This window comes from Ochotona princeps, chromosome 11 (genome assembly GCF_030435755.1).
Source record: "Ochotona princeps isolate mOchPri1 chromosome 11, mOchPri1.hap1, whole genome shotgun sequence".
Classification (NCBI taxonomy): domain Eukaryota; kingdom Metazoa; phylum Chordata; class Mammalia; order Lagomorpha; family Ochotonidae; genus Ochotona; species Ochotona princeps.
In genome coordinates this window covers 23,931,423-23,948,506 of record NC_080842.1, presented here as the reverse complement: position 1 = coordinate 23,948,506, position 17,084 = coordinate 23,931,423, and the positions used below count along the sequence as shown (strand labels likewise).

The 17,084-nt window shown below is 43.8% G+C and overlaps 1 protein-coding gene across 2 annotated transcripts in view; it reads left to right on the top strand.

Annotated features, from left to right (window-relative positions):
* SNX25 (sorting nexin 25) overlaps positions 1 to 14,811 on the top strand; it is a 122,046-nt gene extending 107,235 nt beyond the window's left edge. For both annotated transcript variants that reach the window (XM_058669916.1, XM_058669917.1), the window contains 6 exons: positions 1,845 to 2,009; positions 4,329 to 4,446; positions 10,070 to 10,136; positions 13,457 to 13,638; positions 14,081 to 14,181; positions 14,687 to 14,811. In XM_058669916.1, the coding sequence (XP_058525899.1) occupies positions 1,845 to 2,009; positions 4,329 to 4,446; positions 10,070 to 10,136; positions 13,457 to 13,638; positions 14,081 to 14,181; positions 14,687 to 14,770 (717 nt within the window). In that variant the 3' untranslated portion in view covers positions 14,771 to 14,811. The remainder of the gene's footprint in view (positions 1 to 1,844; positions 2,010 to 4,328; positions 4,447 to 10,069; positions 10,137 to 13,456; positions 13,639 to 14,080; positions 14,182 to 14,686) is intronic.
* The last annotated feature ends 2,273 nt before the right edge of the window (positions 14,812 to 17,084 follow it).

The following is a 17,084-nucleotide window of genomic DNA, read 5'->3' as shown; positions in this document are numbered from 1 at the left end:
TAGAAAGCATTAGTCCCTTAGACATACACACACACCTCTGTGTGTGCATGTCGTGTGTGTGAGAATGTGCATCATGCAAGTAAGTGGCTAAATTTCTCTCACGAAATAAAATGGCTGTGCCTTAAAAAAAAGCTGTTCAGGTTTCATTATGTCCGGACTGGCGTAGAGAACCATGAATGTTTTGATGATTTTAGCAAGAGAGAATGTAGAACTGGAATATTATCATTTGTATTGCTGACTCAGAAGGTCCAGGCAGGCTCACATTTACTCTAACATAGAACCTAGTGGAATAATTAAGATGAGTTAAAGATCAGGCTTGTGAAACAAACAAATATTGTTGGAAATGCATGATTGCTAAGCTCCAGATGTGGAGTGCAGGGCTGCTGCAGCCGATTCAGGCCTTTCCTTGGAGCCGTTGCTGTTGGGGGTTCTCTGGTCTTCGCGGGCCCTTCCGGCAAGCAGTGTGCTGTGCTGCTGCCTATGCTGGTTGGGTGGATCGGGCTGGAAACTGTATATAGGGTAAAGGGCAAGACTAACCTACAACTGAGCCAGAGGCAACAGTGGTCTCAAGGGGTCATTTACCTTTACATTGGAAGACTTTTGAGCGCAGAAAGAAGAGTTTTGTTTCCTTAAAGGCTTTATTTGTATTTAGTATATTCAAGTAGGCTGTATGGCCAACTACAATTTCAGCTATTCCTCAAACCACTTAGAGGAAATACAAATGCAAACTGGCTAATCTAAAAGGCAGATATTATTAGGTTCACACAGTCTTCCAGAACAACAACAACAAAAAAGATTCCACTGAGTTTATATTTGCTGAGCTGCTTCTAAATAGCACATGGCACTTGCCAGCCACTCCCATCATGTGCTTTCCCGTGGGATGCAAGCTTTCCAAAGCAGGAGCCGCCCTGTTGAGGGTGGCGACCACTGCTCGCTGAGGCTTTCGCAGTGTTGGGCTTCTCCGGGGTGCTCACCCTGGGGAAGGTCTTTAACCCTCTGGACGAGCAGGATGTGCACAACGAGGGCCAGCTCCTCTGTGACGAGAGCTTAACTTCCACCACCAGACTAGCTGCTCTCATCAGACGTGCAGCCAGCTTCCCAGTGTTTATGTTCACCAGGGACGGGACACATCACCAACAGATGCTTCCTGTTGGTTCGTTTCTTCCTGTACCTCATATCTCAGACATTCTTCTGGTCACATGGTTAATTTCATTGGATTACAGTAGCACTTGCTTAAATATGAACAAATTGACTTTTGATCTGCTTTCCATGCCCTACGATCAGGTAAGTACATAGGACTTGAGAAAATGTCAAGTTTGAAGAGCAGTAGAAACCATTATATAACTGTGTAAAGGAGTACTGCATGGCAGATGGCAATGCAGTGACATGTGACTGTTACCTGGCAGACAGTGCCACCTTGTGATAACACACAAAGCCATTTTTCAGTTGCTGCACAGAGTCTGGACAGAGCTGTAAACACATGTGGGGTCATGGTTTCCAAGTGTAATTGCAAAGAACTTAAGCCAGTCGAACACAGATGAGTGACAGTTGCATTGGCCCTCAAGGGCAGTGACCCCCGACATCGGTGAGTCATGGGCAGTGTCAGGATGAGACTTCTGCACAGTGGCTCCCAAGAGCAGAGTGCAGCGGACACTCCCAGTTAACACGGAGGGAACTGTGCCCCGCAGGATTACTGGGAATTTACTTGTTCTCAGGAGAAAAGAAAAGTGATTTCAGATTCAGAATTGTGGTATAAATAAATCCCTGACATGCTCAGCTCTATCTTACTGGCTAGTTATATTTGCTTGTTGTGTCGGAATAATGAACCCTTTTTTCTTCCACAGAATATACTTTCAGATGAAAGACTGTGTCAGAGTGAAGCACTTTATGCCTTTTTGAGCCCTTCTCCTGACTACCTCAAGGTCATTGATGTGCAGGGGAAAAAAAACACTTTTTCATTATCCTCATTTTTGGAGAGACTTCCTCGTGACTTCTTCTCCCACCAGGAGGTGAGGCATCTAAAAGCTATATTTTATAGCATATTTTAGCTAATGTCTTCTTTTTTTTAAGATTTATTCATCTTTATTACAAAGTCAGATATACAAAGAGGAGGAGAGACAGAGAGGAAGATCTTCTGTCCAATGATTCACTCCCCATGTGACCGCAACGGCCAGTGCTGCGCCGATCCGAAGCCGGGAACCAGGAACCTCTTCCGGGTCTCCCATGCGGGTGCAGGGTCCCAAATCTTTGGACCGTCCTTGACTGCTTTCCCAGGCCACAAGCAGGGAGCTGGATGGGAAGTGGAGCTGTCGGGATTAGAACCGGCGCCCATATGGGCCTGGGGCGTTCAAGGCAAGGACTTTAACCACTAGGCCATGCCACCGGGCCCAGTCAATGCCTTCTTAAAGGTTGTCTGAAATAACAGGTATTTGACTGGAAGCAAGTTACTAGTAGGGGGAAGCAAATATATCCATTTCTGGTTATTTTCACCGTCATATTTTGGGACACCTGCTTGTCCTACCCTTTGCACATGACTGGGAAGAGATGACACAGAGATAAACAGTGACATGTGGGTGGGAAGTTCTGCAGAAGCCCCAGCGCACAAGGCAGGGGAGCCAGGGCCTGTGGCTGGGGAGGCGACATGAGGGCTGTTGCTGGAGAGGAGCTGGGCTGCCATGGAAGGTTCTGGAGAGGAGGTGGTGTCCGGGTCACAGTCAGCCAGTCGCTGGTCTGGCATGGAGGATGTCTGTAGTGCTCTGATGTGAGATAAGAGAAATGACAGGAGGACCTCATGGTGCACTCCAGGCCCAGGAGTTGTAAGAGTGCTCCCAGGAAATGAAGAACCCTGGAAAATTCTAAAGCCAGGATGAGCCTGGCACTAGTGTGTATGAGAAGAGGAACAAATGGAGAGGCTGCAGACATGGTGTATCTGCCATTCTGGACCCTGGGCTTCCCTCAGAGCGGGCTCTGGACTCAGGTGCAGGCTGACACCCTTGTTGACGCTCCAGCACACTGCACCAGACTTGCCCTGCAACCTGGCTCCCCTTCAGTCTGTTGCTGAGTGCCACCACCTCCACCAGGAGTGACTGCATGAGCTTGGAGGGAGGAAGCGACAGTGCAAAGGAGCCGCTGCTTTCCTCTGTCCTGAGCTGGGAGGAGAAACCGGTGTGACCCGCTTGTGTACCTGCTCTCCCACAGGCTTCTCTCTCACTCCTTTTGTGCCTGTCTGTCTACTTGGCTACTTGCCTCAGTTACTTCCCTTTGACTCCTGAAGCCCATGGCTATAATACCTTCCAAAGGCGGGTGCCGTAGCCAAAGCCAGGGCTTCCTCCCAGTCTCCTTCCCTCGAGCCCTTTAGGAACCCTGAGGTTGCTGGACTTGTTCAAAGTTCCAAGTTTAGAAAGCGAACGCTTCCTGCCTCCACAGATCTCCTTGGTCGGTTCCACTGCTGCTTTCATGTCTCCCACATCCTCCCCTCTGCCCTCCCCTCTGCCCTCCGCCCTCCCCTCTGCCCTCCCCTCTGCCCTCTGCCCTCCCCTCTGCCCTCTGCCCTCCCCTCTGCCCTCTGCCCTCTGCCTTCCCCTCTGGCCTCTGCCCTCCCCTCTGCCCTCTGCCCTCCCCTCTGCCCTCTGCCCTCCCCTCTGCCCTCCCCTCTGCCCTCTGCCCTCTGCCCTCTGCCCTCCCCTCTGGCCTCCTGGCCACTGGCCCCTGTCTAGTCCCATCACATCCGCTTTTACTGCTTTGCAGAAGTTAGAAGGGACTTCCGCAGCTGGCCGGCCACTGCGGAGTGTCTGTCTGCTTAGTGACAGCACTCCCCCTGGGCTGCAGTCACAGCTGCTGGAGTATCTGTCCATCTCCCCAAACAGCCAGGGCCGCCTCTAATGAGCCTGGCCTCTAATGAGCTCTGAGCCAAAACATGCTGATCATGTGCATCAGGAAATGAGCCCAGATGAAATTTACAGTAATGGCTTGAGTGAGAGGTTTTAAAAATAGTTTGTTACTCTCAAATGCACATTTTAAGCAGTGGGATCCAAAACTATGTAAACTTTAAAACCAAAAACTTTTGCAGTTTTTAGAGAATTGATTATGAATTTACTCATTATTAATACTATGACAGGCTTTTTTTTTATTGAGTTGATTTCCAGTCTTGAATAAGGCGTTAGGATCACTCTCATCCTTGCTGTTAGATGCCCTCTGTCCTCCACAGCTGGAGTCCTGCATGAAGGCTGAAAGATTGTGTAAGGCTAAAGTCGTTTTGGAAATGGGGTCGACTGCACTGACCGGCTCGGATAGCTGACCTGCTTCCTGTGACTTTGCTGTGCCCGCAGGAGGAGGTGGAGGAGGACAGTGACCTGTCAGACTATGGCGATGATGTCGATGGGAAGAAAGACTCCCTCGCTGAACCGTGTTTCATGCTGATCGGGGAGATTTTTGAACTCCGAGGAAGTAAGCCTTTTTGCTGTTGTCTGGTGGTGTCTGCTGGTTTCATGGCGTACGCTCACAAAGTCATGTCCCTCGGTGCCTGCGGTGCAGCAGACACGCGTGTACACCGATGCATTCATTCACTAATTCATCAGATATTGCTAAGAGGCCCCTTCAGATGTTAGGCTAGGTGTTGATATCCTGTAGGGCACATTTACCCTGCACCATGTTCCTCCAAAGACAAGAAGTAGAGCACTTTGCGTTTCTTTCTTCATGACTCAAGCATGGCTTCATTGTCTCACCACCCAAAGTTATTTTGCACAGCAGTGGAAGAAACCTGTTGCTACAGGTGAGGTTCAGGGCAAGGGGGGTGATATGACCAGGGATGCCCCAGTTCTACTTTTCACCACCTTTCTTCCTCCGGAGGAGCAGTTCCTGGTGAAGAAAGGCATGTACACATGGCATAGTATCATAGCACTTGTAGTTTCCTTCTACCAGTTCTTGAGGTCAGATAGGGAGGCATGGACAGCTGCATTTCCTATACCGGACCGGCTCAACCTTGTGGGCCTCAGGGAGAAGGACACTGAGCTGAGGGGCTAGTCCCAGGATGTTCAGAAGCAACACTGCCCGGAGCTTTCACAGTGGGCTGAACTCTGGAGACATTGTCAGGGATCACAGCTTGGGATGGGGAAGTACTACTGCCACCTAGTGGTAGACAGTAGGGCAGCTGCTGCTAAACACCCTTCGCTGCCCAGGGCAGCTGGCACAGCAGAACTGGCCTGCCCAAAGTGACAGGGATGCTGAGGCCTAGAAGTCCTACCCCAGTGGTTCCTCAAGGCCATGTGCTCAGATGAAACAGTGGCAAAATGGAGGCCAAGGAGCAGATTAGGAAGAGCTGCCCACAGGCCTTGGGTGAGAGGTGAACGCAGTCTTGAGTCCTGAACAGCACTCGGCATTCACAGCTCACACCTTCATAGCCCTCAACACTCTGCCTCGTGGGGCTAGTGTAACTTGGTCACACTCAGACCGTCACTACTGACTAGAGATGTGGTAGGGCCTGCAGTCACATCTAACCACTGGCGAGAGAAAATGAGAACAGAGGTGTGTGAGGCGCAGCAGTGCCACACCGGCTTGTACAATGTTGCCTTCTGAATGTCCTGGACTGTGGGCACCCAACTTGGCATCTTTCCCTTTGGGGCGAAGGAGGTAGGCAGGCTGAGGCTTGATGCTGTGTGGAAAGTGAGGCTTTGCACTTCTCGTGCCGCTCATTTGCTGGTACAAGGAAACGGTGCCAGCGCTACTGTGAACTTGAACATGTCCTGTGTGTCTTTTACACCTCAGGGTCTACTGCTGGACTCAGCCCATGGTAGGTGATCAGTAAAAGGCCTGCCTGATGAGAGAATGCACAAAAGTTTAAGTGTCAAAGTAATTATCACAAAACTTTTTCCTCTCTTAAGCCAAACCTAAGAGAATGACACAACATCAGTCACAAATACTTTGCGTGCACGTTTTTGATATCAGTATAGGGAAACAAAACTGTATCCAATATAGATTATACCTTACGTGAACTAACATTATCAGGAGTTCAAAGTGTAGTTAGATTCAGCAGTAGGGAAAACTGAATCCCAAGTTGCAGGAAGAGATTTATAGGAAAGCTTGTTTGTTCATTTTAGCATAATTTCCACAATGGAATTAAGATACATTTTAGAAATAGGTGGTAGTTAAATAATCTGAGAAATAAATATAGAATGGAACATATGCATTCAGATGAAAAAGCTGTAGCCTATTCATGTTGGCATACTTTAAGGTATATACTGATATTCAACTTACTTCAGGATAGGCAGAAACAAAGCAGTACTCCCCGATGTCTGATGACGTCACATGCAGATGACATCAGCCATCGGGGGTCATGGCCAATGCTGCTGTTTTTCTCATGGTGCAGTAAGAATGAGGACGTACCACCTGAGCACTGGCAGCGTGCCCTATGCTGTAAGTGCAAGGAGATTGAAAGATGTGGTGGATATGGGCCTGATGCAGTAGCCTGGTGGCTAAAGTCCTCGCCTGGAACTCCCCGGGATCCCATATGGGTGCTGGTTCTAATCCCAGCAGCCCCACTTCCCATCCAGCTCCCTGCCTGTGGCCTGGGAAAGCAGTCAAGGATGGCCCAAAACCTTTGCACCCTGTACCCTTGTGTGAAACTCAGAAGAGGCTTCAGGCTCGTGGCTTTGAATCAGCACAGCTCTGGCCATTGCAGCCATTTGGAGGGTGAGTCAATGGACGGAAGATCTTCCTCTCTGTCTCTCCTCCTCGCTGTATATCTGACTTTACAATATAATAATATATAATCTTAAAAAAAAAAGATGTGGTGATACATCAGAGCCAGTCACGGCTAGAGTGGCCCCACATCACGCTTGTGCTTTCTCCATCACAGGCCTGCACACACACCTGTTGGATTTTGCTAGTGACATTTCAGTGGGGAATAAATAGAACAGCCTTTGTAATGAGATGTGATATATTTGCCATCAGCAGATTCCTTGTGCTTCTGTCCCGGCCTCTGTGACTTTGAGCACATGAGACTCTGAAAGGAGCGAAGGCATGGGGCTATTTGATGTGAGCGTGGTGGGCTGAGGGCTGGGGACCGACAGGGGGAGCAGCAGATCCAGGAGAGGCCAGCGCCTGCAGGGGAACTGCAGCTGGGCTCCTGCACCAGCTGAGTGTGCACACAGGCGCCCCCAGCACAGCGGTGCTTACAATCACTGCTCGGCTCTCAAGCACGCTCCCTGCAGTCACACTTGTCCGCAGACCTCTTTCTCTGCCCTAGAAAGGTAATGAGGTCATCTTCACTCACCAACAGGCTGTTCCCAGCCCGAGGACCAGCCCGAAAGGAACAGAGCTGCACATTGGGCAGCAACCTGGCAGATTTGATCAAAAAGTTCAAGGCATTTTTGAGACATGGTTCTCCAAAACTTTAAATAAAAAGATTTATTTAGTTATTTGAAAGACAGAGTTACAGAAGGAGGAGGAAGAGAGAGAGCCAGGAATCAGCAATTCTGTCCTGGTCCCACTTGGGTGGCAACAGTCCGACCACTGGACCTTATGAGGAGTATTAGCAGTAAGCTGGATTGGAAGTGGAACAGGTGACAACCCTGTGATATGGGATGCAGATGTCTCGAACGCTGGTTTAACCCGCTGTGCCACAACACCTACGCTGTGTTGACTTTTACTTGAAGGATTAATACCATTTTCACTACACATTTAGACACATTTTAAAAATTACAAATGACTTTGGAAATGTTTTTTAAACCCTGGTGCCAAGTCTGTGTTGGCGTTTGATCTTTCTTAGTGAATGTTCTTGACAGATATCTGTGAGCTTGCTCCTCTGAGGCTTCTTTACCTGGCGCAGGAGCCCTGCACTCTTGGCTGCTGGATTCCCCTTTCCTCATGTGTCAGTGCAGACATTTCAGTGAGTGGAAATAAATATCTCAATGAAAAACAGCTTTAGGTTCCAATTGGTTGATTTAAAATGACCTCATGGTGTTTCTTCACTTCCTTTGGTTTATGTTTAGATTTTATGCCCATAAAACGGTCTGTAGATCTCGCATTACTTTGAGCTTTCTTTGCTTTTTAAAGAAATGCATATTTATTCGAGAGGCAGAATTACAGGGAGAGAAAAAGATTTTAAAAAATAAAAAATAAATTAAAAAACGGAAAAGATCTCCCATCTGTTGGTTCACTCCTGTAATGGCTAGGGCTGGGCCAGAGTCAAGCATTTAATCTGGGCCTTTCACTTGAGTGGCAGGAGCCCTGGCACACAAGGACAGCTACTGCTTTCCCAGGTGCATTGGCAGGGAATTGGGTTGAAAGTGGAGCAGCCAGTACTCAGACCAGTATTCATGGATGATGGATTAACCTTCTCTGCCACAACATAGGTTACTTGGAATGCTATTTTTTATTACATAAAATGCTCTCAAATTAAAAAGGGGGGGAGGGCCTGGCGCAGTAGCCCAGAGGCTAAAATCCTTGCCTTGCATGCACTACGATTCCATATGAGTGCTGGTTTGTATCCCAGATGCTCCAGTTTCCATCCAGATCCCTGCTCGTGGTCTGGGAAAGCAGTAGAGGACGACCCAAAGCCTTGGGGCCCTGCACCCGTGTGGGAGACCCTGGGGTGGCTTCTGGCTCCTGGCTTCAGATCAGCACAGCTCCAGCCATTGTGGCCACTTGGGAAGTGAACTAACGAATGGAAAATCTTTCCTCTCTGTCTCTCCTTCTCTCTGTATATCTGCCTTTCCAATAAATAGATCTTTTTAAAAATTCATTTAAAAAAAAAGGGAGGAAGAAAGCGCATGTTAATCCTGTCCTTCTCAGAAGAGCTGATTGATGACCTGCTGCCATCAGACGTGGGTGAGGAGACGGCCGAATGCACACCATGCTTAGGATTTGGGAACTTTATGGCTCACATTTCTTTCCCCAAGCATGTAAAATATGCATAAATTCATGATGATCTACAGCTTTCTGTTTTAATGGGACTAGTTACTCCCATCCATCCATTAATATTTCAAAATATTTGTCAACATTTGACTACAGATGTTTCTCATTCGAATAGTGTGTTAGAAAATTAGGTTCAGCAAGGCAGCCAGAAATCTAACTAGGAGTTATATCCTTCTAATGGAAAACAGACATGTTGCCAGAAGCCTAGGGACATATCAAGTATCATTTCCACTTGCTGGTTCAGCTGTTGTTTAGGCATTAAAAATCTGTCCAACTTGTGGGTTTCATTTTGTCATTTGCTTAGTAGAAAATGAAATCTTAGGGCCTAGTGTAATGGCTTAGTGGCTAAATCCTCATCTTATATGCGCCGGGATCCCATGTGGGCACTAGTTCGTGTCCCGGCAGCCCCACTTCCCATCCAGTTCCCTGCTTGTGGCCTGGGAAAGCAGTAGATGATGGCCCAAAGCCTTGGGACCCTGCACCCAAGAAGAAGCTCTTGGCTCCCGGCTTTGGATCAGCTCAGCTCCAGCCAATGCAGCCACTTGGGGAGTGAACCAGCAGACAAATCTTTCTGTCTCTCATTCTCGCTTCTGTAAAGCTGTCTTTCCAATAAAAATTAAATCTTTAAAGTTAAAATGAAATCTTAGAATTTTCATAAGAAGAAATTTGCTAACCTAGGAACAGTGTTATGGCAAGTGGGTTAAACCACCACTTGAGATGCAGACATTCCCATATCAGAGTGCAGAAGAAGGTGGCCCACATAGTTGGATCCCTGTTATCCACATGGGAGACCAGATGGAGTTCTGGGCTTCTCCCTTTTGCCTGCACCATCATTGGCCATTGCAGCCATTTGGGCAGTGAAACAGCAGTTGGACGACCTTTCTGGTCTCCCTATCAATGAAAGAGGAAGGAAAGAAGGAGGGAAGGAGGAAGGCAGGAAGCTTGCTGCCCTAGACTCAAATGCTGTCGGTATCATAGCCTTGTGTTGATTTCAGAGACTCAGACTGAGTTAAGTGTTAAGAATTATACTTTTTAATCAACTGTGTAAAGATGGTCAAAATAAAGCAATTTAAAAAAGAATTCTGCTTACTCCGCTATGAAGATTTCATAATTGTGATATTCTGTGGTGAAAGTTTTCCTCTGATTTATATTTCAGTGTTTAAATGGGTGAGAAGAACATTAATCGCTCTTGTTCAGGTCACTTTTGGAAGAACCATCAACAAGTGAGTTGTATGGAACTGATGAATGCTTACTCTGTCTTAATCATCAGATTGTCTGGTATTATGGTCAATGATTTGCCACAAATATTATATTTACCTTTACTTTTTATTTCTGATACAATTCTAGGAATGGGTAGGGGAGCAGAATTTCCTGCACAGAAGGCCTGGGGAATTAGGTGATTCAAGCATGAGCTGGTTGCAACATTTTGGCTGATGTGAGCCCAATATGGTATTCCACAAAGTTTCCTTCTGACAAAACTAGCTTGAATACCTTAAGTATAGTGTTTTTATGTCACATGATGGGAATCAGGTTAAAGTTTAGAATCTAAGTGAAAATGAAAGTAGGATGAGCATATTTCAGATATATATTCAGAAAGAGATATAAGCCATATAAACTTTTTTAGAGCTAAGGCAGCATTAAATGTTAATTTTTTAGTACTGAGTATCTACTGGAGATGTGTGTCTACCATGTAGTATTATATAAGACATATGAATATACTAAACCATATTGTTATCTAGCTACAGATAAAAGTATTGCATGTGCACAGAATGCTATAGGTTCATAAAGTTATCTGCATTTTGATCATTTATGAAAGATTTGGGTCTATTACTATGAAATCATAGTTAATTAGTTTGAAATTGTTAGAATTTTATGTAATTGCAAAATCATGCTGTCAATAAAAGCCAAATCAAGTTATGCAGTAAGTTCAGGCCTGCAAGGGGCCCTAGGGATTAGTCTAACTCCTGATATTGTTGGTGAGGAAACCAAACCAAAGAGGTCAGGTGACTTGCCTAAGGGTCGTCAGAGGGATCAGCAGAGCTGGCCCCTGCCACCAGCTTCATCCAGCTGTGTCCTGCATGGTCTCCGCCTGGAACTTGGAAGTGCTATCAGCAGCTTCTAAAATAGTATCGCTGTACCCCAAATTCTTAAAGAAATATATGTTATGATTCCTAAAGAATGGAAACTAAGTTAATTTCCAGAAATGAGGGATCATTTTTTTTGTATAACAAAGTAAGTTTTAAGATGGAATAATCAGATTTTTCCAAATGAAAGACTGAGCCATGAAACCTGTGTACAAAGGTGATATAAGGGTTATCATATAAAGCTGATGAATTGTTTTGGATAGATTGTAAAAAACATTTGTTAATCTTTGTTATTGCCTTACAAATAGAACTTATTTCTGGCCATAAACAAAAGCTTATTTTCGTTTTATTTCTAAGGTTGTTTTTTTTTAATAATTGGTTGTATTAGCCATGAGAGGTTTATTTGTGTTAGAATCATATGCTTTTGTTTTCATCAGAAAAACAGTCCGTTTCACTTAAGCTTCGATCTTGATGGACCTCTTTAATATTTGCAGGTTTTAGGTTTAAAAAAAAACTAAAATGGCTGGATTTTTCTCAGTATTCAGGGCTTGCCAATTTAATTTATGCTTTGCTGGCTCCTGTTTATGACGTAGGCTCTTAATTAGGAAAAGAGCAGCTGTGACGCGTCGTGTGCGTGGTGAATGAGGACGGCAGCTCTCTCTCTCTGCGTCTGGAGGTGTTGTGCAGACTGTTCAGGCCCTCAGTGGGTGGGCGTCTCTCGGCGGAGGGCCGAGCACCCGGGCCTTTGCTGCTTTGGCCTTTGGCGCACGGCGTGCCTTATGAAGTGAAGCAGCAGCACAACGTGTGCCTCTTGCCTCGAAGTGGCTGCGGTTTTTATGTTGCGTCACAACTTTCTCATAGGTTTTGACGATTAGAAAATCAGATAGAAATTGGATAGAAAGTACCAAGATGATGCTTTTGGTTAAGAGTCACTTAACAAATTTTAAGCTGTAACTGGAAAATTTCTTGCTGCATTTCTTCCACGCAGTGCCAATGAATAGCACAAAGTGCAGAAAGAAATCATGATATTGGCGTTATGTAGATTTTTGTTAGCATGGTAGGCAGGCAAGTTCTTTCTTAAAGCAGAAGTCCTATTAAATTAATTTAAAAATTCTGTACTGAGTCTGGATCTGAACTGCACAGCTCTAATCTTGGGAGACATATAGTTACAGATAGAATTAACATTATAGTTCGCCTCATAGTAGAGTCCGTTCAGTAAGTCAACAGTGACTGACTACTATAGTAACATCTTAGACTTGAAGTTTCTTAATGTACTACTACTGACACCATTCATCATCCCATTTGAAATCTAATTGGAAAGTTGGATTCATAAAGAGATTTTCAGTTTGTTACTACTCATGGATCAAGTTTGAAGTTTCAAGTGTTTCTGACAATATGAGTTTAAGATGATTGATTCGGGCCCGGCGGCGTGGCCTAGCGACTAAAGTCCTCGCCTTGAAAGCCCCGGGATCCCATATGGGCTCCGGTTCTAATCCCGGCAGCTCCACTTCCCATCCAGCTCCCTGCTTGTGGCCTGGGAAAGCAGTTTAGGACGGCCCAATGCATTGGGACACTGCACCCGCGTAGGAGACCTGGAGGAGGTTCCCGGCTTTGGATCGGTGCGCACCGGCCCGTTGCGGCTCACTTGGGGAGTGAATCATCGGACGGAAGATCTTCCTCTCTGTCTCTCCTCCTCTGTGTATATCTGGCTGTAATAAAATGAATAAATCTTTAAAAAAAAAAAATGATTGATTCATCCCCCCTTCAATAGAGAAACGGCATCCTTCCATCTCACAGCTGCTCTTGGAATCACTGAATTGTTTTCTCTTGACAGCAGAACACCTTTAACTGCTTAGAATTTGACAGTGACTAATGAAATCAGTGTTGTGGAAGACTTGGCTACCCATGTAAAAGCTTTTTGTACATAAATGCAAGCCAAGTAGCTGCCCAATTTTTATTTCCATGGAAATTCGCGAAGGGCTAGATAGCAGTGTGTTTCTGTGTGTCTTTCTGTTCATCCCGTGTGTGTGTGTGAGAGGCTTCCCCTGTATCACAGTCGCTGCCGCCATCGCCGGTGCTAGAAACATTTCTAGGGGCTCAGAGCAGTTTTCCAGGCCACATAACAGTCCTTTCATGGACTGCAATTATGAGTTGCAGAAATCAATCCGTTAAGACGCTCTGCGCAGTTAGGGTTGTTTCAAGCTGCCGTCAGTCGCTTAGTTGTTCTGTGTACGTTGAAAGGTACTACCTGGCAAACTGGAGCAGTTAGTGCCAATGTAAATGTGAGCTCTGGAAATTAATAACTGCCCAGTCTACCAAAATAATGAACAACTTTGAGTTTAAAAATCCACTTCTTAAATTTTTCATCAAACATTTAGATTCAGTTGCATTTTTACTTGCCTTTTGAGAATAAAGTAAAAATTTCTAAAAATCTTCAAGAAATATTTTTCTCTTCAAAGACAAATCCGGGACACAGTGAACTGGATTTTCAGTGAGCAAATGTTGGTTTACTACATCAGTGTTTTCCGGGATGCTTTTTGGCCAGATGGGAAATTGGCACCACCGACCACGATCAGAAGTGAACAACAGAGTCAGCAAACGAAACAGAGAGCACAGCAAAAGCTGCTTGAAAACATTCCAGGTGAGGCCTTGGTTCCTAACCCGAAACGTGGCGAGGGAAAAGGGAAGGCTGTCAACCCTATTAAGATGTATTTCATTTACATCTGTCAGGAATTATTACTCACAATGAGAAATACAAAACGTTTTTCTTTTAGGCCATTTATTGTTACTTGCTAAGAATTTATATTAAGAATCCTAAAAGAACTTCAGAGTAGATAATAAATTTTTTATTAGAAACCTGGCTAACGTGAACTTTTCAGATACTTATTTTTAACAACACAGTAAAATTGTAGCTTGCATTAAATGCCTTCTGTTAAAATCCAAAAGTTTCTCTGTGAACTGTTGAGACAGCTGACCATTCGTGTGCGTTGTTGTGTTTGCACGATGTAATATCTCCTTCATTGGGTATCTGTGCGTTGCACACCATGGCAATCACAGCATACAACATCAACTCAATTTTCCAGATACGCTTCAGAGTCTTGTTGGACAGCAAAATGCCCGCCACGGCATAATAAAAATATTCAACGCGCTGCAAGAAACAAGAGCCAATAAGCATCTGTTGTATGTAAGTAAATTTAAACCTCCCAGAGGATTCATTGCTTTTTGGATTTTAGATTTCTTTTGACATACTGAAGTAGATTTTTCCCCCTTATATTCTGAATCACTTCTGTTTAATGTATCTGTTCCGTTTTCTCAGCATCATTTTTATTTGTTCATCTGGTTAAGAAAAATAAAAGAGCCCCCAGTGGATGTAACATACTCATCCTCCCATATTAGTGTCTCTTGAGTTTTGAGGTCACATTTCTGCATAACTGCTTGGTTTTCTTATTGCAGCTAAGCAGACGGTTTCCTAGACATCTTTGTAATTATAATTGTTTTAGTTCCCATTGAAATAAGTCGGTCTGTTGGCAAATAAAGCTAATATAGTATTAATTCCTTTTTGCTAAAGAATCATTGGCTTATGATTTACTAATAATCTTAGTAAAGGTAGACAATTGTCATAGAATGCTGAATAAACCTTTGGAGGAAAAAAAAAACCCACACTTTTTTCCGTTTCGTTCTTGGCTCAGGTGCTGATGGAATTGCTGCTAATTGAAATGTGTCCCGAACTGAGAACTCACCCTATAGATCACCTGAAAGCTGGTCAAGTTTAAGGCTGCACAAATAAACCAGCAGAGAAATGTCTGTGTAATAATAGACATGAAACATTTTCCTCTTTTGCACAGAGGGCTTTGCCTGAGAACATACTGATTTTTATTTTAGTTACCTCCTTCTAGTTTTATTTGAAATAGACGGAACTGGTGGGAGGAGAAACTGATACTACAGTAGGTAACAGGGAAAAAAAAAATCCTCTGTTGATTGGTTTTTAAAATTTAAATAATAACAAATAAAGTTCAGTATACTGATTGAAATACAAATGTTAATATGTGATAAGAACCTAGGAAATATTTTAAATATTTATGAAAACAGTTTTGTTTAAAAATGAAGAACTATTAATATTGTATAGGCAACGTCCTCACTGAGGATTCTGAACATTCCTATATTATTTCGTGTGTATTGAAAAACATTGTTGTGCAATGCTTTGTGTAAAGTTATTGTGAAAATTTTGTCTTTATTTTTACCAAAGATTTCCCATTGTTTGAAGCATTTGAAGCAATAAAATGTAAAAAAATGAGTCACAGGTACTCTTATTTTTTTAAAGATACTTTTGAAACACACTGGGTAGTTCAGCTATTTTCTATTTCATAGTAAATATGATGTACTTTAGTACTTGTACATAAAAGTATAAAGCTTGCTGCCCTTCTCCTGACCAAAAATAAATACGTGAAATGTACGATCTTTCTTGAATAAAAAGATCCGGATTAGTGCTTAAAATGAAGCCCTGTGGAGATATGATGTGAGCTGAGCTCGAGAAGGATCCGGCAGGGGAGCAGGGAGAAGAGTGGGGAGGAACTCGGGGGTTTGCAGACTTTATTCTCTCATCGGCATTAGGCGATTCACAGATTTTGTTTTGTTGTTGATGGCTGTGCACAGTTACTTAATCAATTTTCCTAGGTTTCATCGTTATGTGAAAGTAATAAAATATTTGCCTCTTTCAAATCCCCAGGAAATAGAGCAATGGAAAAGTAAAAAGTCAGTTGAAATCCATGAAAGAAAAAAATACTGTATACATAAAAAGTGGAACGGGCTTTATTATGGATTCATCATACCTGCTAAGATCTTGATAAGAAACATCCTGAAACATAAATGAAAACTGAAACTTATCAAAATTAGTTTTATCTTCTTGTAGCTACAGTGTTTTGATCCATTTTTCCAAACCAGGGTGATGTCTGACCCTTTGGAAAACCCAGTTATTTATGTGGATAAGAATTATTCTTCCCAGAGATACCAAAAAGACAACATAAAATATATTCAGGAAAGCGAAGCCATGTGAATTTGCCACACCCAAGTAACTCAACAGTTGTGGAAACATCTGTTATGTGTAGAACAATATGCTATCAAGCTGTAACTGTTAAATTTGAACTGTAAATGAAAAAAGGTAGAGATTATTTTGACTACTCAATATTTCTTTAAGATAAATTTAATGAGATATCTGCGAAAAGATATCTTATGGTTGTTACTTTTTAATAGGAATAAAATGGAAGCCTTGGTTCACTGAAGTAAACAGATATCTGCTCTCACAGGTCAGGGGGAATGCCCCTGTGATGATTTCTGGGGCTCCCCCTGGCTGTCGCTGTAACAGACAGAATGTTACCCTGGGCTCACTGAAGACAGGGAGCGTATGATCAGGCCTGTTACCACCTCCAGTGCATGTCTTATGACACAGTCTTTGGGATATCAGACCTGTAGGGTTTCTGTTGTTATTTTTTTTTGAAAGATTTTATTTGAAAGGCAGTTACAGACAAAGGAGGTAGGAAGAAAGAGAGAGAGAAATCTTCCATCCATTGATTCAAGAGACTGAACTCAATCTGTTTGTCATGTGGGTGTCAGGGGCGTGAGTACTTGGGCCATCTTCCACTTCTAGGACTTGAACTGATAGGAGATTCCAGCATCAGTAATGGCTTAACCTGTTGAGATACAATATGGGCCCCTGAGGCCTGTTTTTGAAAGGTTGATTTTGTTTATTTTGAACATCAGAGTTAACAGAGAAAGAGGGAGTGACATGAAAAGAAAGATCTCCCATCTGCTTATTTATTCTCCAGGAATGCTGGCATTGCAGGAAGCAGCTTCACTCACTAAGCCGCAATACCGGCCCTGAGACCAACTGTTTTCATGGCAGGTTAAAAAAATGGTCTTCACTAGGATGAAAAAATACAGCAGATCCATAAAATGCGCTATCAATGTCAATGTTTGCTCTTATGTTCTTATTCTAAAATTATCTTCTCTGCACTTAATTCAGTTAAGTATGAAGAGAAGGATGCTGCTTGAGAATTTGGATCTTCAGATGGTTGAAGCAGTGTTCTATGG